General features: G+C 37.2%; 1 protein-coding gene across 6 annotated transcripts in view; it reads left to right on the forward strand.

Moving 5' to 3' along the window:
- LOC107313042 (uncharacterized) overlaps positions 1 to 23847 on the forward strand; it is a 40196-nt gene that overhangs the window by 11027 nt on the left and 5322 nt on the right. Inside the window, exons 9-20 of one of the 6 annotated variants that reach the window (XR_014945229.1) lie at positions 1979 to 2175; positions 4368 to 4432; positions 4962 to 5068; positions 7000 to 7111; positions 10842 to 10944; positions 16238 to 16277; positions 16493 to 16544; positions 18392 to 18503; positions 19026 to 19076; positions 21845 to 21928; positions 22524 to 22564; positions 23426 to 23549. Coding sequence is in view for 4 of the 6 variants with exons in the window: in XM_085544799.1 (XP_085400925.1) it covers positions 1979 to 2175; positions 4368 to 4432; positions 4962 to 5068; positions 7000 to 7111; positions 10842 to 10944; positions 16238 to 16277; positions 16493 to 16544; positions 18392 to 18503; positions 19026 to 19076; positions 21845 to 21928; positions 23426 to 23549 (1047 nt within the window). In the remaining 2 variants the exon portion in view is untranslated. The remainder of the gene's footprint in view (positions 1 to 1978; positions 2176 to 4367; positions 4433 to 4961; positions 5069 to 6999; positions 7112 to 10841; positions 10945 to 16237; positions 16278 to 16492; positions 16545 to 18391; positions 18504 to 19025; positions 19077 to 21844; positions 21929 to 22523; positions 22565 to 23425; positions 23550 to 23847) is intronic. The other 5 variants (XR_001554753.3, XM_085544799.1, XM_085544800.1 and 2 more) reach the window with 5 other exon arrangements.

Below are 23847 nucleotides of genomic sequence, written 5' to 3' on the forward strand. Positions count from 1 at the left end.
AAGATAGGACACGTGGATTTTCGCAGTCATGTTTTGTGTAATGATTTGAGTCTTCTGAGGGTAAAGCTTGGTTAAGCTGAAGTTTAGTCTATATTAGTAGTTCAGAACCAGCGTTGGGAAGGTGTGTGTCTGCAGCTTACCTCTTCTTCTTTCAAAACAAGTTCACTGGGGAGTAGGTACATGAACATCTTGTTTACGACAATGACTTACAGTAGGTTACAGTAGGGATGTCTGTTCTTGGTGCAGTGGGGCAGATTGGATCATCTGTTTCAGTGGAAGTTATTTCATTTTAGGTAAGTGATTCAAATAAGCTGCATTCAGCCTGCTAGCAAGGCCTCAGATGCAGGCAGACAGGTGATATGAGAATAGCACTGTGCATTTGACAGCTCTTTCATTCTCATCTTGTACAGTATCTGATCATGCTCTGTAACACTATGTGAGTCAGTTTGCTTCCTGAATGCATCTCATTACCTGTAAAGTTGGGATAGTTACAGATCATTAATAGATATTATAGAATAGATAATAGATGGTTGGTCTTGACCAATAATTGAGAGGTTTCTTGGATGTTTTCTTGCCATTTTAAAATGGAGAATGTTACATCCTGCTGCCAACTTTCATCCCTTTCTTTCCCTCCAAACAAACAGACAAAAAACAAACAAACCCCATATTGTAATCATTTAGAATCAGATTTATTCATTCAATTTGTTGTATTCACGGGGTTTGGTTTATGTCTTTTCTTTTTCCCAATTTTTCTCCATTTTTTTTTTTAATCCTTTTTTAATACCCTCTATCTTTTTCATGGTTTAAATAGTTTCAAAGTCCAGACAAATGAAGTATAATCCTTACTGATTCCTGGTGGGCTTTTCTAGGTGTCCTCCAGCAACTGTTCTTTCAAAGTTTTGTATGCTAGCAGTATTAAAAGTTGCTGATCTCTGGTAACAGAGCTTCTCTCCATTATTTAAAAAAAGGATTAAGTTTTAAGCTTCCCAATGATAAGGAATCTGTCCAAACTCCCATGAACTTTTGCTAATGTCATTTCAGAGTTCACTGGTTTCTTTGCTTATTTCCTTTAAAAGTTTGTGAATGTATGTTATGCAAACTATGTTCTTGTAACCTTTGCTAGTAACAAGTTTGGTTGTATCTTCAGCACATGGTTCCCTCCAGCACCCAAACATAATTAATTTCAGGGATGAGCATTAATTATGTACAAAGGACCTGAAGATCATTGACTGTAATGGGAATGGTGATATCAAGCACCTTTTTATTTGAGAAGAGTTTTTTCAAGGAGCTTTATCTCTTTTATTTGGATTCTTTTTCTCTCTAACATTGTATTCCCACAAATTTCTAACTTCTTCTGAATGGAAGAGAGCCAGGTAGCCCTTGTGTGAGAGCATGAATACTGCTTTAATTTTCAGCTTTTTAATTGTAAGTTATTACTTTTGCTCGGAGAAATGATCTCTAAATGAAAAAGCCTTACAACATCGAAAGCAAATATATCTTCCACAGAACCCTGAAAATTCTACTCTACTCCTATATAAATCAGCATGTATCTCATACTGCGAGCTACTTGATAGCTTACTGTACATTAATCTAGAGAGCATATGATTATAGTTTTCTATTTTACTGCTTTTGTCTTTGTAATGCCTTGTAATTTTCTGTTAATTCCTGATTTTATTATTGTTTTGGGCTGGAGATCTTACTTTCATGTGTTCCTCTGTCTTCTATATATAACTTTTCTGAGAAACTGTTGGTGTTTGGTGTTACATGTGTTATTCTTTGATGGGCAATAATATGCATCCTCTTATTTTGGTTAGCCTGTACAGTGCTTTTCCTGCACTTTTGCAGAAGCACCAAACTACATTCTAAATCTTGATCAATTTTAATTGATTATCAATTACCATAAAATTCTGCTGTGTCATTCTTCTTTTCACCCTGTATTTATAGTGTTTTTTTTTCCAATGTTTTCATTTTTTTTTAGGCATAACATAGGCTTTCCCATTGTAGAGTGCTCTTCTGAAGGAGACTTTATTATTTCCAAACCACCGGACACAGGGGGACTGATCTCCTTTGGCACTGTGGCTGAGCAGTTGGTGTATGAAGTGGGCAATCCTCAGCACTACCTTTTACCAGATGTCACGTGTGACTTTTCTGAAGTTTCCATCACTGAAATTCCAGGTTAGTCTGCCTTTATGCTAAGAGATGTGCGAACTAGATGATCAAACTAAAGCTATTACTGTAATTTCCATCTTTTATCTGCGTATTCCTTGCTATATCAGTTTCTTATGGCATGATATGTAACTGATATTTTTCATAGAAACAGATTGCCTTGAAAAGACTTTGTTTTTTTTCAAGGGACTTTGTTAGAAATTGTCTAAGGAATTGTAACCATACTCTTACTTTTCTTGCTGGTTTTCTAATCTAAGTCTTCGATTGCTTCTCTATCTGCTTCACTTTCAAGGCATCTCTAACACCAGCCAAGACTTTGAACTGTGCTCCACTGTGATTTCATATTTTTTTCAAACTATAGCTCAGTTTATTTGCTTAAAAAGGTGGGTTTTGTTTTGTTTTATTTTACATTAGAAATGTAACAATGAACAGCTGTATTATTCTATGTGTCACTTAATAAGAGTGTTTTCCCTAGGCATAATTAGTTGCATCACTCTAAGTAGTAGAGGCTTGCTTAGGCAGAGGACATCCACTGAGAAACCTATTAGAAGCAGTAGTTTTCCACCCTCAAACCTACCATAGTCATATGAACAGCCAACAGGCTAAAGTTGCTTATAACTCTTGTTCCAAGTTTGGACTCAAAGGCAAAGCAACAAAACAAAACCCTAAAAGCTCTCAACTACAAGATTTGTTGATTGGATTAGCGTGTGTGATAAAAATGTTCAGCTACAATCATTTGAAGTTTTACTGCACCTGTAATATGTATATTCGTTTTCACTCTAATGGAATTTAACCTGTCTCACCGTGCTGAGTGCCTTTGTAAAACTTAGAACAACTGAAATTTCCAATTAAGAACTTCCTAGGGAAAATACAGTGCTTCAATAACAAAAGTACTGTAAAATCATACAGTGAACCTTGTGCTCAAGCAGTCTTTTAAGAAAAAAAGGAAAAGAGAACCCTAACCTTCCTATGAACTTTCAGCTTGCAAATGACCTGATATGACATGTTTGAACTTAAAATGAACTTTCACATGAACTTTCAGTTAGTCTTCTTAGAAATATAGCAGATGGAAAATAGACAGATTTCTTAAATATTTTTAGTTTGAAGTGCTTTGACACGTACACCAGTAAAAACAGGGCATGCTATCTGGTTTTGCTGTTTACATTGCTGATTTTATTGTCCTGCTGGATTAGTGACAATGAACTGAGAGGTGCTTCTGTTTTCTTTTAGTCAATGGATGTTATGCATTTTGTTTTGTGGGCTTTGTTTATGTTACTCCTTGCCCAGCCATATGAAAGTCTTCCAAATTTTTACTGACTGTAGGGATATCTTTTTTTGTTGAAAAATAAATCAGTTTCCTCTGTTGAACAAACCTCATTTCAGCCTTGCAGAGAGTGATGATATTTGTGCATGATACTTAAAACTAAGGTGAGTTCATATGATTCCGTTTTTCAGATGTATTCTGAAGGGATTTTTGTTTTGATTGCTTCAGAGTATTTCTGTAAAGCTTGAAACAGTTTCCTAAATATTTGCAAGCGCAGATACAGTGTAATGCTGTATATCAGGTCTGACCTGAGATGCTGGCCCTGCGCTGCTGATTTTTAAGGAACTTCACCTACTTATTCCAGTTCAAACTTGAACCTGATGACATGGCAGCATTTTCTTGTTTCATTTTGTTGTTCGTATACCTAATACTGAACAAGGTACTTGCACTAGAACATATATTCAGACTGTTCTGTTTCTGTTACCGAGAAGGCTGAAGTTAAATTATTCCTTTACTGAACAAATAAGCTACCACTGTTCTGGTTCTGTTTATTTGCCAAGTGTGAGGGACTCACACTTGTCGTCCACTTCAGCAAGCTGCAGTAAATGACATGCTCTGTGTGTGTAAGCAATGTCTGGTTGTGGAAAGTAACTACTGGATCTAAACTTTTAAGGTCTCTTTTTTTGTTAAGAATTTATAATGTTAATATAAATGTTTCAAGCATTTTGCTAAAAGACTCATTGAAGTTAGAAACATAGCCATCATGTTTCAGTTCAGAAGGCAGAGAGGAACATTTTATAGAAGGTTCTCTCTTCTGTGGGGTAGTACAGTGATTTGTTTTTCTGATAAAATGCATTTGATTAACATAAGAGCACGTCTTTGAAAGTTAATTTGAAGAAGCTCAAGTATTGATTTATTTTTTTTTTGACCACTCCAGGTTTTGAAGGCGGAGCAGTGAAAGTTCACGGAGCAAAAGGATCACCTCCTTCAATGTTTTATAAGGTATTACTTTCCTTCTAACTAAGGAATACCTTACGCTTCATTTAAGGTTTGATATTTTGGAGAAAATAAAAATATTTTCTGCCAAAAATTGTTGCCTCTTTAACATCTTTACACAAACAAGTGCACCCATGTTGTTGCTGGATAAGTAACAAAGAGACAAAGACCAAACATACATTACTAGATGCATAAACATGATTATTTATGTAACAGGCAAATCCAGATATAGCCAGAAGAGGCTGAAATGGTTCTTTTTAAGAATAAATTGTGATATGTTATTCAGCTTTTCAGCTCCAGAGTGTATCTCGTGTATCAAAATGTATAGGTTCAAGATGATTTAAGGTAACAGTGAGAAGCAATACTGAGTTTTACAGTTCTACGGGTTTGACTTTTCACATTTTAAGTAATAGAGTAAGTTTACTGATTATCATGCTTTCTTATCATTCCACTACTGTGATTTTAAAGAAAATAACTGTTGGAGAGCATTTATCAGTACTGAATCACATGTAGTTTTTAATCCCTTTCTCATTAGGTAAGTGCCACTTACCTTGATGGTTTCAGAGCTACTGCTGTCTGTCCAGTGGGAGGTCCAAAGGCAGTACAAAAAGGAAAGCTCACTGCAGAAAGTATTCTCAAAAGGTCAGTATTTGTTGCTCGAAAGGGGTTTTGGTTATTTGATATTCATAGATAATGAAAATAAAACGGTGACATGATGGTAATCACATTAACCTTGTAAGAACCATAAAAGACAGAAGTCGGGAGGATGCTTCAAGACCTTAGTTGACTGAAAAGAGGTTTCCTGAACAACCTGTAACTACACTTTTAAACTGTGTTTGTCAGAAAGGAAAAAGTTAGCAAATATTGTTCAAAATGGACAGCTATGACCCAAATGTATTAGATTCCAGACACATTTTAATTTCATTTCTTTTCCACGGAACTTATCAAAATTTCAAAGCTATAAAATGTAGGCAGTTTACCAGAATTGTTTTAGACAAAATATATTATTACCTTGAAAAATGGGACTAATGTTGTTTTTATTTGCTGGAATAATTTTCCATTTGGAAAACAGTCTGATAAACCTCTAGTCATATTGTCATGCCAGGATATTTGTAGGAGGGATTCCTTTTAAATATAATTGTCTGTACTCACAGAAGTCTTGGAACATTTATTCCAATAGCATCCAAGCTTCCTAGTTATGTGAGCTATTGCTTTCTTCTCAGTTTTATATAAGACTTCTTCTCTGTCATTCATCAAATTATACAGCTGTGGAACAAGCTCTCTTTGCTAGACACCTTTTAGAAATCAAGTAAATCGAGTATTTTTGTCCCATGCTCATTGGAAGAGAAATGGCCTCAGTGGTAGCATAGTGACCACCTTCATTTTTTTCTTATATCAATAAGAATTTCACTTTAGATTTAAGCCTATATAATGTTCCAGGTGCCATGTTTAATATTTACAGCAGTGGTGATATTGCTAGTGTCTTCAGAGTAGTCAATTGATGGAAAATGTATAATTACAAGAATTTAATTTTAATTTTTAAAAGTACGTCCAGTGTTTCAGCTGATTAAATCTCTCAAACAGCCAGAAGGTTTCCAGACAAAGAAGGAAAGGAAAAGCAATTTAGCTGCTTCAGTATTTAACTCATTTTTCCAGTCTGCAACTTGTTAACATTTTGGACTACTTATCATAGTTTTATTACGATAAAGCATTTTTCCTCTCATATATTTATTTTGCTGTAATTTTTTGGGTTTTGGACTTTATATGACTGTTAAAAAAACAAAAGATGAAGATCATTCTCAGTTTGTTCAGTGTTTGAAAGTTAGGCTGCCTTTTACGAACCTCTAGGAATACCAATTTAATTGTCAACCCTGCCCCAAAAAAGTGTCAGTTGCTGTTTCTCTAAAAGCAGCATGTGTTGTTAAGGTGTATTTTTAAAAAGCCAGTTTTCATTATGAATCACCATTGAGCAAATGTAGCATTCTTGAAACAGCATGCTTTGGGGAGAAATAGCCTTACAGAATTAGTATGAGGAAATTCACAGGGCCAGAGTAGGCAAGTGTGAGTAATGAAAAAGAGTTCTTACAATTTTTGTCAGATTCTTGGCATTTGTGTTGTATGTTCATTAATTAGAACTGAATATCTGTACCTTTGAATAAAAGGTGGCTTCATTGGTGGCTGTGGTGTAGTGAGGTGATTTATTGGTGGGGTATAATGTTGCAGGAGAAATAGAGGTAAGAAATAATGTGAAAACCAGGAAGACTGCATGTACTGTAATAGCCTTTCAAGCACTTCTTTTTTTTTTTTAAGATAAAAGACCATCTGTTTGGCTTTGCCTATCATCTGTCATATAATTTGAATAAAGAAAGGCTCAAACTTAAACGTAGGGAGAAATTCAGAGGTGTGACATAGTCCGTATCACTTTGGATCTAATATTCCTGTTCATTTGTGTAGTGAAAGCTACTAGTAACCAGTTTACATTGCAGAGCAAATTCCTGTGACCGCACAGAGCTACTACAGAGAATTGCTTTGAGAGAGTTTACTAATTAACAAAAAAAAATCATTTGTTGCAGGACGCGTCTTATTTTCAGTCAGCTCGGGTACGAAGATTACAGTGCAGTTAACATACAGATTTTAGGGTCTGAAGATACATATGGACCGCATGCTAGAAGGAGTATAGATGGTGTAAGTATTCAGTGGAGTGTTCTTAAACTTTTACTGACCTCCTCTTCTTAATCTCTCCATATCGTTGTCTTTTCCATAACTTTAAAGGAAGTTGCTGTCATCTTGGGAATTTCACCCCACCATCTTGCAAAGAATTCAGTGTCGTACTTAGTGTACAAAATTACACTGACAAAGTCTTTGCAGTATTGGGTCTTCCAGAAGCACTGATAAGGAAACTTACAGAAATGTTGTGATCTGTTCTAGTGTTGTTCATGTCAAGAAATACTTTAAACGTTCTTACGATGCAGACTTTAATTGCTATATGGCACAACTCTAGAAAACAGCATTATACAAGAAAACGCAGAATTATTGTTGCCTGTGCTGAAGCTCTGTAGGTCCTATATGCGAAACAGTCTTCAACTACATAATTCTGCAGCGTGTTTTGTGACATGTTGAATTCATCTGTAAGAATATGAATGATGGCTGCAGCCTCTGCAGCTGTGATATCCAGATTGTTTTCCTTATCTAGGAATGGAAGACCTTTTCATAGGAAGAAGGCTGTAAATTTTGTCCCCACTTACATGCACTTAAAATATTTAGACAGTTTAGATTGTTCCAAAACAGTAGGATCTAATTCTTTTCTGTCAATGAAAGTCTTGCAAAAACCTTATGGTATGTTTGTCAAAACTCAGCTCTGTGAGTTTAATCTTAGCAATGCCAGTGTGTGAAATAGCTGAAAATGTGTCTATGTAGGGGAAAAATAAAAAGATAGTGAAACTTTTATAATAGAAATTAATTACTCTTAGAAATGAGAGAAGTTGACAAGTTGTGTCTGGAGCTGTATGCGCTTTAGTTCTTGAGCTTCAGTTTTATTCTACACAGCAGCAGGAGTTGCTTCCTGTGGAGCCATCTATGGTATGGTCTTTTTAGGATGACAAACCCTGCTGCATTAAGTGTTGTACTGAGATTGCAGAAGGAAAATATTGGAACGTAGGAGCATATTTTCCAGATATTAAACTTCTTTGTACCAGTTCCATTTGATTAGGCATTCATTTTTTAATGATATCATTACATGGGAAGTTTGTTGCTCACTAGAGTGAATAATGATTTGGAAAAGAACAGCTTCTCTGTTCTTCCTGTTCAGTTTGCCTTGCTTGCAGTATACTGAAGACATTTTTCAAACCAAGTTGAATATTTACAGTATTTCTCATATTTTAGCCTCAGCTTCCAGGTTTTACAATAAAATTAAATGCAGCAGTATCTTTGTTGTACGTGCTTTCCATACATGCCTTCAATAGGATGTGAAAGTTGAAGCTGAAACACAGGAAGCTGCTTTACAACCTTATCTTCTTCACACTGGTTCTCTGATAGAGGAACCTCATCTGGAAAGTGGTGGCAGTAGCTTCAGAGGAATGGGGGAAGAATGGGGGTTGCTTTACTATTTAAAACAAAGCTGTAAGCTCATGAGAGAAACATACGCCCTTTAGTAGATATATTCTACTCTTTCTGATTATGTCTTTCTGTACAAAATTAGTTGTGCTTGTTTGGATTGCAAGTAACAGTGGTCAAAAGCATGCTGTGCTTGGTGGTATATTATCACACAAGAGAAACAGTCCATGCTTTGAATATTTGTCCATTAAATTGTGCACTGACTATGTATCTCAGAGTTGGGTCCATTTAGTGTAGAGTGAGACTATGTATAGCACTGAATATTACCAACGAAAGAGGGTAGCCTTGAGAAATACAAAAATTCTTGCTTCCTTTTTTTTTCTCAGTCACTCCACCTGTTTCCATAGCTATTGTTTGCCATTCTGATAGCTTGCTTTATCAGCAGAAGCTGTGGATCAGAGTCAGCACTGAATAACTCTGGTGGTATTTAATTGCTAATACTTCCTGCTCTGATTTTTCTGTTCTTGAGGAAGAAGGGATTATGGCAATGTCACAGTATCAGTGAGTTCATGATTTAGAAACACTGGATGTGCTTCACGTGAAAGTTATATATTAACAGTACCCGACCTATTTGTTGGTTTATAAAAACAGCTCTGGGTGTGGGATCTGTGCAGAGCAGTTTATTAATTATTGCAGTAATGGGCGCACACCGCTACTGACAAGAGAGAAATTGCGCCACTAGTCAGTGAAATCCATTCTGTTATATACCCTGGGTCTGACGCAGGTAATACCTCTCCTGGCACTCATTGGTTGACCGCCTCAGGCTCGCAGTCTTCCGATGCTGTTGCTACATTACGCTTCTGTTGTCTTTGGGTATGTTCTGTATCTTTTATGATGATAAGCGGCCTATGCTGGCCTCTTCCCTACCCTACATAACTACCTTACCTAGTGCCTGTGCCAATTTTAACTAGGATGGAACGCCCCAGTTTCAACTTCACTCTGTTCAGCAACTTTCTTTGTGAAAGGCAACTTATCCTATGGTACATACAGAAATAGTGGCAGTATGTGCTGCAAAAACACAATCTACTTCTCACAGGCTTAAATGCAGCATTCAAGAGTTCATGCAGTTTAGAAGCAGGAAGCAGATGTGAATATGTAAGCATGTTTTCTGCAAGAGTATTTCCTGTTAATTATTAGTAATAGTAATGTAATGAATCTCCAGACAGTTTTGTGGGGGATTTAAAAATAAAGAGGAAAGACAGTTTCTATTTGTAGCATAGCCACGTGTTTTTCTGCAGGGCCCTTTGCTGCTGTGTTTTAGCTGGAGAGTTGGGAATTTTCTGTGTCTCTGTGAGCTGGAATAAATGAGTTTGTTCATTTTGGAATTTTAGTATGTATATGAGTTAGAGTAAAGGAATTAGTAGTCTGTTAAAATAACTGCCTCTTTGGGACAGTCTTACAGTAGCCACAATAACTGGCATGGAATACTGCAACATTTATTCTGAACACCATTTCAGCAGCTGTCAATAGGAAACACAACCGTGTTTTTCCATCTTTGAAGTTACTTGAGTTCCTGAGACTGACTTGAGATTTTCTGATGTTGTCATGATCTACAGTATTATTTTTGTGAACATGTATGCTGTATATGCTCGGAAATTATACTTACAAGACATCTGTATTTCAAAAACTGTTTACTTTTATGCAGTGTTTTTAAAGAATGCACCACTAGTGAAGCATTGACAATTAAAATAAGTAGGACTAAAGTTAGGAGATATATTAAAAGACAGGCAGTTCAGGAGTTTGGATCCATCATGCACTGTCTCTAGTTATTTTGAAGAGGAAAGCATTTAAGTTTAAAATGCTTACTTGAGTCTTAAAACTTGCTAAGAGGCTGTAGGTGTTCACAGGTGTTTTTGTTGGAAATCTGGTATTTTTTAATTCTGTTCTCTCTTTAAACCACCAAGGATTAGGTTTGACTACTTTTCTGTGAGCAAATCTATTTACTTCTTGATGCTAAGAGAAGTAGCCTTGGCCCTAGAGCATTCTCAGTGCCCACCTCATTGAGTGAAACAATTTCCTTACGAATCTGTGTTCATTATAGCACTTGATTTTGAAGGGTGTTTTGATGCACAGCATTGTAACAGTCTGAAGTACCCAACAGTTGATTTACTGGTAAAAGTGATGAAACATGAACTGAAAGTTACAGATATGTTTGATGGAAAGCCACTAAATGAAAATTATAGTTAATATTGAGCATGAGATGTCCGTTAGATTTGCTCTGAATGCTGAGCTACAGTTACTTTTTGATTTGACAGATATATCTGCTGCTGTTCTGCTGCTAAGCTAATCTGCTTTTTCAAAGCAGGGTCCTCGGGAAGCTGTTATTTGGATTGCAGTACATCATAAGCAAAAAGAAGCTTTAGAAATCTTCTCCAAAGAGATTGCACCGGCTGGAACTGGCATGGGTAAACACTCACAACTTTCTCTAACAATATAATCTGGCTGCCTGTGTCAAACTTTCACATCTAATTAAAAAGTTTTAAATAGTATACTGCACTGAGAATGCTAATAGTCTCCATCTAAGTCTTCATTCACACTGTGCATATTAGCTCCCCAACTTAAATTCTGATCTTGCACTATTATGTCTAGCCTCACAGTAATGCCTTTAACTTTTGCCTTTGAGTGAGTGTGTTGTACTGGATTTTTTTTCCGTTGACTTCTGATGTAAAGACAAAACACCAGGATTTAATTAAAAGTCCGTCTTAGTTTTAAGATTATACAGTTTTAAGTATTTGCACAAGGGTCACCTGTTATGAAATCATCTATGCTTCTTTTGTGTTAGTAGATATTTGTTCCAAGAAAAACTTTGCACATATTCACTGATTTTCACTGGATTCTCATAGCTTTCCAGGAACACTGATTAACTCATCACTTTGAGCAATTTTTTTTCCTTCTCTTCTCTTCTCTTCTCTTCTCTTCTCTTCTCTTCTCTTCTCTTCTCTTCTCTTCTCTTCTCTTCTCTTCTCTTCTCTTCTCTTCTCTTCTCTTCCTTCCCTTCCCTTCCCTTCCCTTCCCTTCCCTTCCCTTCCCTTCCCTTCCCTTCCCTTCCCTTCCCTTCCCTTCCCTTCCCTTCCCTTCCCTTCCCTTCCCTTCCCTTCCCTTCCCTTCCCTTCCCTTCCCTTCCCTTCCCTTCCCTTCCCTTCCCTTCCCTTCCCTTCCCTTCCCTTCCCTTCCCTTCCCTTCCCTTCCCTTCCCTTCCCTTCCCTTCCCTTCCCTTCCCTTCCCTTCCCTTCCCTTCCCTTCCCTTCCCTTCCCTTCCCTTCCCTTCCCTTCCCTTCCCTTCCCTTCCCTTCCCTTCCCTTCCCTTCCCTTCCCTTCCCTTCCCTTCCCTTCCCTTCCCTTCCCTTCCCTTCCCTTCCCTTCCCTTCCCTTCCCTTCCCTTCCCTTCCCTTCCCTTCCCTTCCCTTCCCTTCCCTTCCCTTCCCTTCCCTTCCCTTCCCTTCCCTTCCCTTCCCTTCCCTTCCCTTCCCTTCCCTTCCCTTCCCTTCCCTTCCCCTCCCCTCCCCTCCCCTCCCCTCCCCTCCCCTCCCCTCCCCTCCCCTCCCCTCCCCTCCCCTCCCCTCCCCTCCCCTCCCCTCCCCTTCTCTTCTCTTCCCAAGTCAAATCTAAATGTTACCACTGTATTTGTCTTAGTTGTAAGGAATACATTTAAATGCTGGGATTTGACTGCTGCTTCCACTATAAATACTCATATTATCTTTTTAAAATGCATTTGAAATTTGGAGAGCTTCTTTTGGAAGACTGGAGCTTGGCTGTGTTGCAATTGCTTCTCTGTACCTAATGGAGCAATGCACTGATTTACATGAATCTTCAAATTAAATTACTCGACCTGAATGTCAACTTCCGTAGCACATTTAGAATCCTGATTCATGGCGGCTGAATTTTGCTGTGCAATTAAATAATTGGTCCATTTTATTTTAGTGGATTCAAAATCACATGGAACTTAGTATGGAACTTAGCATGTTCTCTTGCTCTCTGTTGTCTTTACAGTGGTATCAGAGCTGTAGTACAGTACTTTTTTCAGTTGTGTTTATGGAAGAAGGATCGATGCATGGTCATATTTTTTTCTTTTCCTTTTTTTTTTTTTTTTAACTCCATCTTTAAAGACAGAATACAGTAATTCAGAAGTAATTAGGAAGATTCATTTTAAAATATTTTGCAATTGTGAAGGTTATTTAGTGGATCATCATCCCTTTTTGGCCACAAGGGCACACTGCTGGCTCATGGCCGACCTGTCGTCTACCAGGACACCCAGGTCCCTCCCTGCAGAGCTCCTCTCCAGCAGGTCTTCCCCCAGCCTGTACTGGTGCATGCAATTATTCCTCCCTAGGTGCAAGACTGTACACTTGCTTCTGTTAAACCTTGTCCAGATTCTTACTGCCCAGCTCTCCAGCCTGTCCAGGTGTTGCTGAATGGCAACACAGCCTTCAGGCGTGTCAGCCAATCCTCCCAACTTTGTAGCATCAGCAAACTTCATCAAGGTCATTGAGGAAGATGAAGACAGTAGTTGCTAGCGATTTAGTCTTTAGTGTTCAGACTTAATTAACAGTACAGTTTTAGAGCTGTTTTCTTGTTCTATAAAGTGTGCTTTTGTGTACTTTTTAAATTCGGATAGATTGTTCTGAGTAAAGCCAAGTGGGGAAGAATCTCAAGAAAAGCCTTGCTGAATGAGTGTTGTTATTTGTAGTTTAATAGGTCAGTAGCTAAGAAGTGTTTTATTAATAGCTTAAATCATGTGCTGACCCTTATTTCACATTGAAATGACCAGAGTTTGACACTGAGATGACAGCTGGTTAATGCAACTTGAGATTTTAAAGTACTTGCTTGTATGTAAATATTATGACTGATCTCATAAGTGTGTTGGAAGATACTTCAAGGAACATCGTAGTTTATTGCAGTCTCCTTTTTTGTTTGTGAATAATATTGCAAAAGATAATTTATCTGCTGTATGCAGAGGATATTAATAACTAGACTGTATAATTGACCACCATTAAAAAGAAAGTATATGATTTGTACTTTTGCTAAAATACACTGTAAGAACTAACTATAAATATATAGCATATAGATAATTCCTTAACGTATACAATAAATACATTAACCAGCTTTTGTTGGAGCTGATTCAGTCACCACCAGGAGACACGGCTGTACTTTGGAACACAATGAAGTTTCAAAGACAGTATCAGCTATTGAATTTAAACTGCTTAAGGCTTTTAAATCTCTACCAGTCAGACCATTTTGATGCTTTTTCTTTTTGTTTGTACTCCAAAATGTTTTACAAATTAGAACTAATGCAGTCTACCATCTTTCATATATTGCGCATTTTATTCTGTTGGAAAGTGCATAGAGTTGTGCAAAAGTATGATTTGTGGCAGAAATAGGTTAAAGGACATCTACAAGTGTCATATCTATGGCATGCATTAGAATTTACTAGAACTGTCAGTTATTCATGTTGAAATAGATTTTCAGGCCACGTCCTCAGACTTGGGAAAGAAATTGTTCTAGGGAATGGTTTGTTACTGGATCAGACCCTTGAGACAAAATAAATATTCGGTGTGATGGTACTATACATGCAGATGAACAGAATATAGATGGATTAGGAAAGTCTGAAACTGTTTTATCAACTTGAAGGCATTCCAGACAAATTACCAGCCATAAGCCACAGTCAATTGAAGATCTGGTTCATCTTCTCTGCTTAAAGTCTAAATAGGAATGGCATGTGCATGTGTTAAATTATACTTAGAAGTGCTTCAGTCCTACGTATGTTAACGTAAGCAATGGACTGAATAATTCTAACATAGAAATGAATAATATTGCTGCTGGCATGTAACAACATAGCTTTGCTTTGCCATTACATTTATGTGCAGGGTAGCTACAGTATGTTCTCAGAAAGGACATTCTGCACTGACATGCTGCATTACAGAAGCTTATGCTGGAGGAGTTTGCAAAGTAGTGATAGCAAGCAGCAATAGGAGGTTATCATAGCCTCAGAGTGTGAGTACTTGATGCTTTTAGATTTTTATATTGTTTTCTTGTTAGTGCTCAGAGAACTGCTTTGTCCTGGGAGACAAGTTTCACTGTATGAGAGCAGACAAGGGAAGAGCTTTCTTTGCGAGCTTTCAGGAAGTTGAAATAGATTTTGGAGCAAAATCTGGTACCCTTAATGAGCAGTTCAGCTGTCTAGTGGGAAGTGAGCCATGTGACAATCCACAGATAATATTAAATTAACTTTCTGAGCCTGTTTTCAACATGACCTTACCATATCCCACTTCCTTGCCCAACAACCTAAATAAACTAGGAGCATAATTCAGTCAGCAAATAATGGCAATTGGTTTTAATATTGAATTGATTTTCTTTTTTTTCCTTGAAAGAGCACATAGGTAGTGTTTGTAGAGTCTAATCTTCCCTGGATCATTTGAAACTGTGTAATTGTAAGGGATTAGTTTCCATTCTGTCCACATCCGTGTTATTTGCAGCAGAGCTTGGTGGGTCGAGGGTTGATTACTCATGGTTCATTTATTTGAGATTAATTGATTGATTGATTGATTGATGGAACAGCATGCCTTATCAAAGACTTTAGTAAGGCATCTTGCTTAAATGTAGTTTCAGGGAAATCACTCCTCCAGTGAACATGAATCTGGACTGTAACATCAACCTGTGCTATGTTGCTCCCGTGCTACCACTTGGTCTGCATTGCCAAGGCACCAAACCTAAGCTAAGGCAACTTGCTGAGAGGTAGAGGTTACCAGTGTGAGCTTTTTGCCATGAGAATGTGTTTCTTGGCATTTGGTCAGAGAGAATACACCTGGAAGAAGCATGAAGGAAAGTGGGCGCATGTTAGTCAGGATAAACTTGGGTAAACACACCATTTGGGATGCTTAATTCCTAGGCTGATTTAACATACACTCTTTACAGAACTGCAGAGGAAAGAAATTGTAGGGAACTTAGATGTATCATGTATGCATACTATCTATACCATGCAGACAGGATAGAAGATAAGCTAGGAAGAACAGAACTGTTTATTTCAGGAATACTGATCTGTCAGATGGGTTTAAGGGCAGTAAAGCCTAACAACCAGATGCTGAGAAGAGTCTAATCACAGTACTGATTTACTACAAATCTTGAATCATGCTAGTGACTTAAAGCTCCTAAAATGCCTATGTAGAAAAGAGAAAGGAAGAATGGGATCTGTAGTGCAGAGGAACCTAAAACCAGCTAAGGTAGGCAGTGAAAAATGCTTGAGAGAGAGATGCATCTGCAATGGTTAATCTAATAAAGCAACAGGAAATCATGCATGGATCTGGTCAGAGTTGTTTCTTTGCTCTCTTGAAAAGTGAAAAAAAACTAACCCTCTTTTTGTGCCAGTTGTGTTGCCTGACTGGCATTGGCATAGAAAAAGAAAGATCACTAGGGTCTTCCTTTGAAGCAGTTTATGCCTTGCTCATCTTGAGACAAAACCACCTTTTTTTTTTCCTTTTCTTTTTTTTTAAGACACACTGCTTTTCACATGTTTTGCCATTTTACATGCTCTTTAAAACGTTTGGTTATATTAAGCTGATGCCATATGTAATTTGCTAGATGTTTCCAAGTATTAATAAATCTTTGTTATAGAAATGATTTTACCTGCCTTAAGCAGTTGAGCTTTGATAATTATGAAGATGAACTTAACAGTTATATTGTGAATTTCATTTTCATCTCCAGCTCCTGGCCTCACTGGAATTATTGGAGGGCGCCCTAGAATGTAAGTTAATTTCTTTAAATAACATTTTGCTTTATTAATAATGAAATTTAAGTTATTTCTGCATTCATTGAGCTTACTAAAATAGTTCAGAGAAGTGTTGCTAATCATGGGTTAAAAGCTTTCAAATTTCCAAGTGATTGCAAAGTATGTGAATAATCTGAAGATTTTCATTCTTTTTTTATTTAAATGCATTTATGATTGCTTTGTTTATGTAGATCTCCAGTTTTGAAGCCATTTTTCTTCCATTATCCAAAGAGCAATGTCCAGGTAAGACTTACTACTTATAGTCTGCTCTGTTTCTTCTGAAGTCTTTAAAAAAATCATGCTGACTTGCCATTTCTAAGTAACTTTGAGTCCTGCAAAGTATACTGATAACTTGGAAAAATATTTTCCCAGGTATTGTTATATACATGCTATATTTTACAACTTCTCAGCCTTCCATTGATAAGACCCGACTCTCTTGTCATGGTTTTATGATTTTCGGTTATCAGTATTCCACATCATAGCAGCATGCCATCCTGGCCTGCATGAGAAATACTGCGGCCAGCAGGAGCAGAGAGGTAATCATCCCCCTGTACTCAGCACCAGTGAGGCCACACCTCATGTATTTTGTTCAGTTTTGGGCCCCTCACTACAAGAAAGACGTCAAGGCCCTGAAGTGTGTCCAGAGAAGGGCAACAAAATTGGTGAAGGGTCTGGAGCACAAGTGTTATGAGCATCAGCTGCGGGAGCTGGGATTGTACAGTGTGGAGAAGAGGAGGCTCAGGGGAGACCTCATTGCACTCTACAACTTCCTGAAGGGAGTTATTTGAAACCACAGTGATAAACTGTGGATAGTGGAGAAGTATTACAAAACCCCTTTTTCTTTTGGAAGAAGTTAGAATAGAAACATTCAGTTGGAAGGCACCTATGGAGATCATGTCCATCTGTCTGATCACATCAGGGATGAACAGGAGTTGGAGCTTATTATTAAGGGCATTAACCAGCTGCCTCTTAAATACTGATGGCGTTGAATGAACCACCTCCCTAGGAAGCCCATTGCTGCATTTGATCATCCTTACAGTAAATAATTTTTTCCTACTATCTGGTCTGAACCTTCTGTGGTGCAGATTTGTGATGTTGGAGCACTTAACATTCTTATTGCTGCTGACAATTGTATGGCTGGCTTGTCTTTGTGTAATATTAAAGTATTGTCTTTATGGAAGTTCAGGCTACCGCTTTCTCAAATCACATGTAAAATTACAAATGAGCGCCGTGTTCCAGGTATGGTGAAATGCCTGCTAAGATAAAATAGTAACTTCATTTAGCAAGGAAAGACAGCATTGTCTCTTACTCTTAACAATACAGAAAATCAAACTGTTTATTCTAGGGAACTAATCTGGTGAGCACACTAATATGTTCATAAAGATATTGTGTCACCATTGAAATGCAACAAAGGTTATATAAAAGCATGGTCTAAGTGATTCAGACCCTGGGCCAAAGTTTTAGCTATGTATTAAGAAAGTTCTCGCAAGAGATTGCAGAGTAAATAAGGTACGAATTAACTGCTTTTCTAGATTGGAGTCTAGTTGCCATAGAGATAAACTTAGAATTTGATCTAAACCCAAAAATACTACATAAGGAGATTTTCAGATACGTTAATATTGCCACAGTGGGTTCTTTTGTTTTGTGTTTGATAATACTTTTCTGGATTTCAGGTTGGATTCAGTATCACGTTGGTTATGTGTTGTTTTCACCGCTCTTACACAATTGTCCTGATTTTACCATAGGTCACAAGTGGTTTTACTGTGCAAACATGAGTTATTTTCCAAGTATGCTTTTTCATGTTTAAGGGGTAACCTAAAACTTGTGCTAGGAGAAAGAATCCTTCTGAAGGCAAGAATAACTTGTCTCCTTTTTGTTTGTTAGTCTTCCCTTTAAATAAGCTCTATGGGCCTTTGTTGCTATTAGCTGTTTTCAAAGAACAATCTTAACAAAAGCCGTTGAGTAAAATGACCTAAAAGGTTTTATTTAAAATGTTGCAGGTGAATATTTAATTAGAAAATGACTGTTCACGTGTTGTGCTGGATTTCTTGGTCTAATGTGACAGTTTGGAAATGGGCATTTTTTTCCAGATCAAATTATTTCTAAATGGTCAGTATGTTGAGACATTTGAGGAGGATCTCACGTTTACATCAGATGAGGCTGTTTCCTTTGATCCATCCAAGATTAACGGTGAATTGAAAGGTATGGTCATCTTTTACTTGAAACATATAATTTTCCATCTTTCTCCTAGAAAATCATGTGCTGAATTTTGTCCAAGAAATTTCTTTTACCTCCTTACACTGTGCATTTTGAATTCCTTTGCAAAACTCTTGAGCTACTTTTCTTAGGAAGGATGGTGATTAGCAGCAGTTCTGCCATTAGAAGGGATAGGAAAAACTCTTAGTACCTAAGAGGTTCTGTAATCCTTAATCTGATACCATACCTAGCTTCCATGAAAAACTCAGACTGAACACTTTGTTGCAGATGTTCAGACCTGCTCATCTTAGCTCACCGGTTCACCCAGTATCTTCCTTTCCTTCTTCAGACATACAGATTAGAAAAGCTGAACAGAAATGATCGCAAAGAAGCATTATTCTAATATCCTTTCTTGAAAATTTACTAGCTCTAGATCAGTCTCATTCTTATACATGCTGCATTTTGTAACATATAACATACGTCATAATTTCCTTTTGATCCAGACAAAATCTTTATTTCTCTCACTAGAGAGATGTGGTAATTTAAAGCTGTGGATAGAGCCTTTCAAATCTAAATCAGGTAATTTGTTCAAATTATTCCTACATTGTAATAGTGATTCTGAAAGAAAAATTTAGGTCTTTTTGTTTGTGGATATGCCAAAAAAAAAATAAAAAAATTATATCTTAACATTTTGTGCCTTCATATCATCTGTATCCGGAATCCAGAATAAATGAGAGGAATTTCTCAAAACTAAGAGTAGAATCTGTTGTTGTAAGTTAATGGAAGCTATTCTATATAATGTAGAGAAATTTTCCAATTCATGTGTGGCTGTGTGTTTATGTGTTGAAAGTCACTGATACTGAACTGTCATGTGTGAATTCTTCTCTGTCCTTTCAGACGTCCCTTCAAGGGAATCTTTTTGTGTCAAGCAGAAATAAATTGTAGTCTTCAGTGTGTGCTCAGTTCTTGATCATGTCTGTTGCAAATCAAAGCTCATAGCAGAGTCTCTTTGATATATGGGAGTTCCAGGGAGGGCAGTAGGGGATTATCATAATCAGACTGAGTTAAGGAATAGAAGGTCATGGTTTGTCTAATAAAGAGGCTAGCAGAGTTACAGATTTTTTATTTTATTTATAATTTCAACGTGACTGCAACACTAAATATTGGAAGAAAAAAAACAATCAGACTTCCTGTTGCTTTCAAATGCCTTCTTATCATTAGAGAAGACTTTCTGAGGTGCCCGACATCAGCTTATAAGTACTGAATTCTTCTGGCTCTATTCAGGCAGAACTCTTAAACTTTTGAAGGTCAGCAGATCTCCTCTGTTTTTTTTTTTTTCCCCTGAGAAGGACCTCTAAACTTTTGCCCTTAGTTGTAAATAGAAATGTTTTCTCTTACCTACTTCTGTGGCTTAACACATGGACAACACAGATGAGAAATAGATGGATTAGACTGTAAAAGCAGTAAACTCTGCTAAAGCATTTTGTCAGCATTTAGTAAGGAGAGAAGTATTTTTTCTTGGTTTCATGGTTATCTCAAGTGTGAGGGACTGCTGGTTGTCTTTGAACAGATAAGAGAAATATGCGAAAGTGGATTTCAAAAATTCTGCTAGATGTGGTTCTGGAAGGGTGGAATTTGAATGTACTGTTTGCCTTAGCTTCAAAGAGGATTCTTCTGTAGATTTAAGATGTTTGTTAAATGGAAGCAACTTCCTGATAAACATATCATGAAGGATAAATCAATAAGGGTAATAATACATGAGAACACCAGAGAGCGATCTTGAAATGGTTTTGTTTAAATGGAGACCCTTTATGTTATATATACCCTTTAGTATTTTCTGGCAGTTTTTATGACCCGCTTCTACTTGAGTTTTTCATGGAAGTGAATGTAGAAAGGACTGAGCATCAGGCTCAAAACAAATGTACTACGTTAATTCTTCTGCAGTGTATTTTCAACATTTCAAGTTCTATTTATTACCTGTGAAGTGCTGTTATACTAGACTGACCCGTGATTAATTTCAGTAGTTTAACATTTCTGTGTTTTTCTTTAGAATGTGAGTAATGCCCTCTTTCTGTTGGTACAGCTAGATCAGAAAATGTTTGCTGTGGTCAGCCCCAGGTTGTTCCCTGCTAATATTTTTCTCCATTGAAGGAAAAAATGTCACTTCCATGCCATACATGTTCCCTCTACTGGTGTTCAAGGAGCAGAGAGAGGATATAACCTGCCAACTCATGTGCAGAAAAATAGAAAATCACAGGAAGGGGTTATAGGAAAGGGTAGCTGGAGGATGGGAATTCTGAATGCAAGACAGATAGATGGATAAGTTTGAGATGCTGGCACTGAAGCCGGGGATGCCTGGAGAGCTGATATGTCCTGAGAGAAGTTGGGTTAGATGCAAAAGAAGTTTGGAATGACTGGATTCTCTCTGCCTAAAATATGGGATATAAACTGTACTTCAAGTTTAAGCATTAGGCCTCTGTTAGTGGATAACTCGAACCTGGTGCAAAGTGAGCACTTGATCTCTCCTTCAGGGGAACAGCTAGGTGGTGGCTGCCTGCTGCTTACTAATGAAGAACTGCAAGAGGTCTGTGGTGTATGACTAAACCATCAAACCTTGTTCATAAACTCCGTGGATTGATTGAACTTCTGGAGTTGGGCAGGAGTAGGACTGCTTTATTTTTTTATTTATTTATAAGTAGATAAAAATAATACTTTATGTTCTGTGAAGTGCAATAATAATAATGTTCATGAAGACTTGGAAGTCCAGTACTGCAGACAAGTTAAAAAAATGACTAGCTTGCTATAGCATATTGCAATTATGACCATGAAATGCCTTTTCTATATGACACTGAGATAGTTGCAAAATTGGTTATTTGAAAACTGTGCAAATGAAAAACTAACCTTAACAGCAGCACGTATGAAAGCAAGAGAGATGCACAGTCTTCAGACTTTTAAATTGTGACTGCTTTCTACAGACAGCAAATTATCAGTAACTAAATGTATTTTCTACCCACACTGGAAGCGGAGAGATCTTTGTGTTATCTGGAAAAAAGCTGGTCAAGAAATACCATGTATCTGCTAAGCCTCCTTCAGAGACACTGCACTGTTATGATGGAGATGAATGTTCATATTCAGAGGTGGCAATACAGGGGATGTGTGGCACAGCATTCAGCTTTGTAAAAGTAAAACAGGTTTGCCTTATAAATACACATTAGGGCAGAAAAACTTTGACGTTGTTTGTGAGAGTACTAATAACAGTGCAGGAAGACTGTAAAGACAGTTCCTTCTTAAAAATGTACCATTGTATGTAGCTATCGTTACAGCGCATTCATTTTTATATTGTACAGATCTGCCAACTGGTCACCATACTTACCGCTTAGAAGATCTTGCCTATACTAGAAGTGGAGACAAAGGCAACTCTGCAAACATAGGTATTTATCTTTCTTCTCAAGGTGGATTAAGTTTCTCATATAAGAGGCCACCATGTGCTCTCCTTAATTTTTTGGGGAAATCTCTTAACATAACTTGATCATTTCTTTTATTGCCTCAGTGCTCAAACAAAATAATCCAAATGAAACAGTATTTAACTAATTCAGTATCTGTAGGTCTGCGTTCAGCAGCTGTTTGAAATCTGAGGTATTAAGAAAAATCCTTGAATGTCTGAAACTACAAAGCTTTGTTTAGGGTTGCAAAGAGTAAGCACCCCAAAATTAAGAAACACATTCTTAGTGTTTCTCCTGCACATTAGTTGCTACTTCTCTGTGTCTATTATATAATTTCTTGGTTGTCTGAAGGTGTACACTATTTCTGTATGTTAATTTTGTTTCGTTTAAATGACTAAATATTGTTAAGAAACACCGAAGTTGTTCTTCAAAGTAAGGGAATGCTTTTAATTATATTGTAAATCCAAGTGGTGTATTTCAGTGTGCAGGCTTTACATTGATTATGCTGCTTCTTGTATTGATTAATAATTCCTTCTATTCCTTACTTCTGCATGCAACAATTGGCTCTCTTACTTGTTGGAAGATGAGAGCGTGTTGGTGTTCAAAGCTCAGTATGAATTAAAGGTGCGTTTGGGATTTGATTTGCTATTAGCTGTCATGCTAAGACTGATGGATTTTGTTATTTATATTTAAGGAATACAGTTTTCTTGTCCTTGTTTGTGAAGCTTTTTTGGGGTTGAAGAGTGAAGAGGTGTTGATTTTATTTTTTTTTTAAGTTTATTTTATTTAATTTGTTCTGTTAATACAATATAGCATTGCCTGATCATAAATTATTTGTGTGCTGCCAATAGGCTTTCTCAGATATAAAGAAACTATTGCTTTGTTAAATGAACAACAAACAACCTATGAGATGAATAATTCTAAGCCCCTAGATAAAGAGATCTGTGACATGAATCAGCTTTCCCGAACCTGCTGTGGAATGTTGGCTTCAGCATAAAGTTACCTAGACTTTATCAAAGCATACTTATAGCAATAAAAAACTGTCCTTTCTTGCTGTTAGTGGGGGTAAGAACCAAAACCTTCCATTGTTGCACTTACTACTGATCTGATTATGCTTTGTTTATGGTCAGCTACAATTACTTCTCTAAGGCCTGCACACCTTTTAGGGAAAGAGAACTTCACATGGTTGGTTGGTTTTGGTATTTTGTTTTTCTTTAGGTGTTTTCCAGTAGCAGGGTTCATTTGCACCTAGAAGAATTGTGGTTTTAATATCATGTGGTTTGAGAGCCTTCTTCCATGTCATGCAACACACTACCTCTCTATTGTCAGAGGAAAAGCTGTCCTGCTACTTTATTCAGGAGTTCATCAAAGAGTATCCATACATACATTTTCAGTTGAGAGGATGACCTCGAATCAGTTTTGAAAGGATAACTGCAATAGGTTTCAACAGCTCATGTTCCAACTAATGCTCATCTTACCTAACAGGTGTCATAGCACGGCATCCTCTGTATTATCCATATCTAAAGAAAACTTTAACTGCTCAAGCCTTGGAGAACTACTTCGAACACCTTTTAGAGCGAGAAAAACCTGAAGAAGAGCTAGTATCAAGGTGAGTATACACTTGTATATTTTTTTCTTTTGTCCTAATAATGTCTGCAAAATAGGAATAACTTGTAGTCTACTTTTGAGAAACATATTCCTAATCTGGAAACTGCAGGAGTCATAGTAACTGAAACTTCTTGTGCCTCCAAGGCACTACATAAGGAGGAACTGGAAATCCCTGACAGAGTGAGGAAGTAGTGCTCTTTCTTCTAAGTGTGCCCATGAAAGCAGATGAGAGGTTTTAAAACTGATGTTTCTCATTAAAAATAAGTACTTTGATACTGCAACAAACTCTTTACCTTTCT

The sequence above is a fragment of the Coturnix japonica genome, chromosome 4 (assembly GCF_054131305.1).
Source record: "Coturnix japonica strain WE chromosome 4, WE-NBRP24, whole genome shotgun sequence".
Classification (NCBI taxonomy): domain Eukaryota; kingdom Metazoa; phylum Chordata; class Aves; order Galliformes; family Phasianidae; genus Coturnix; species Coturnix japonica.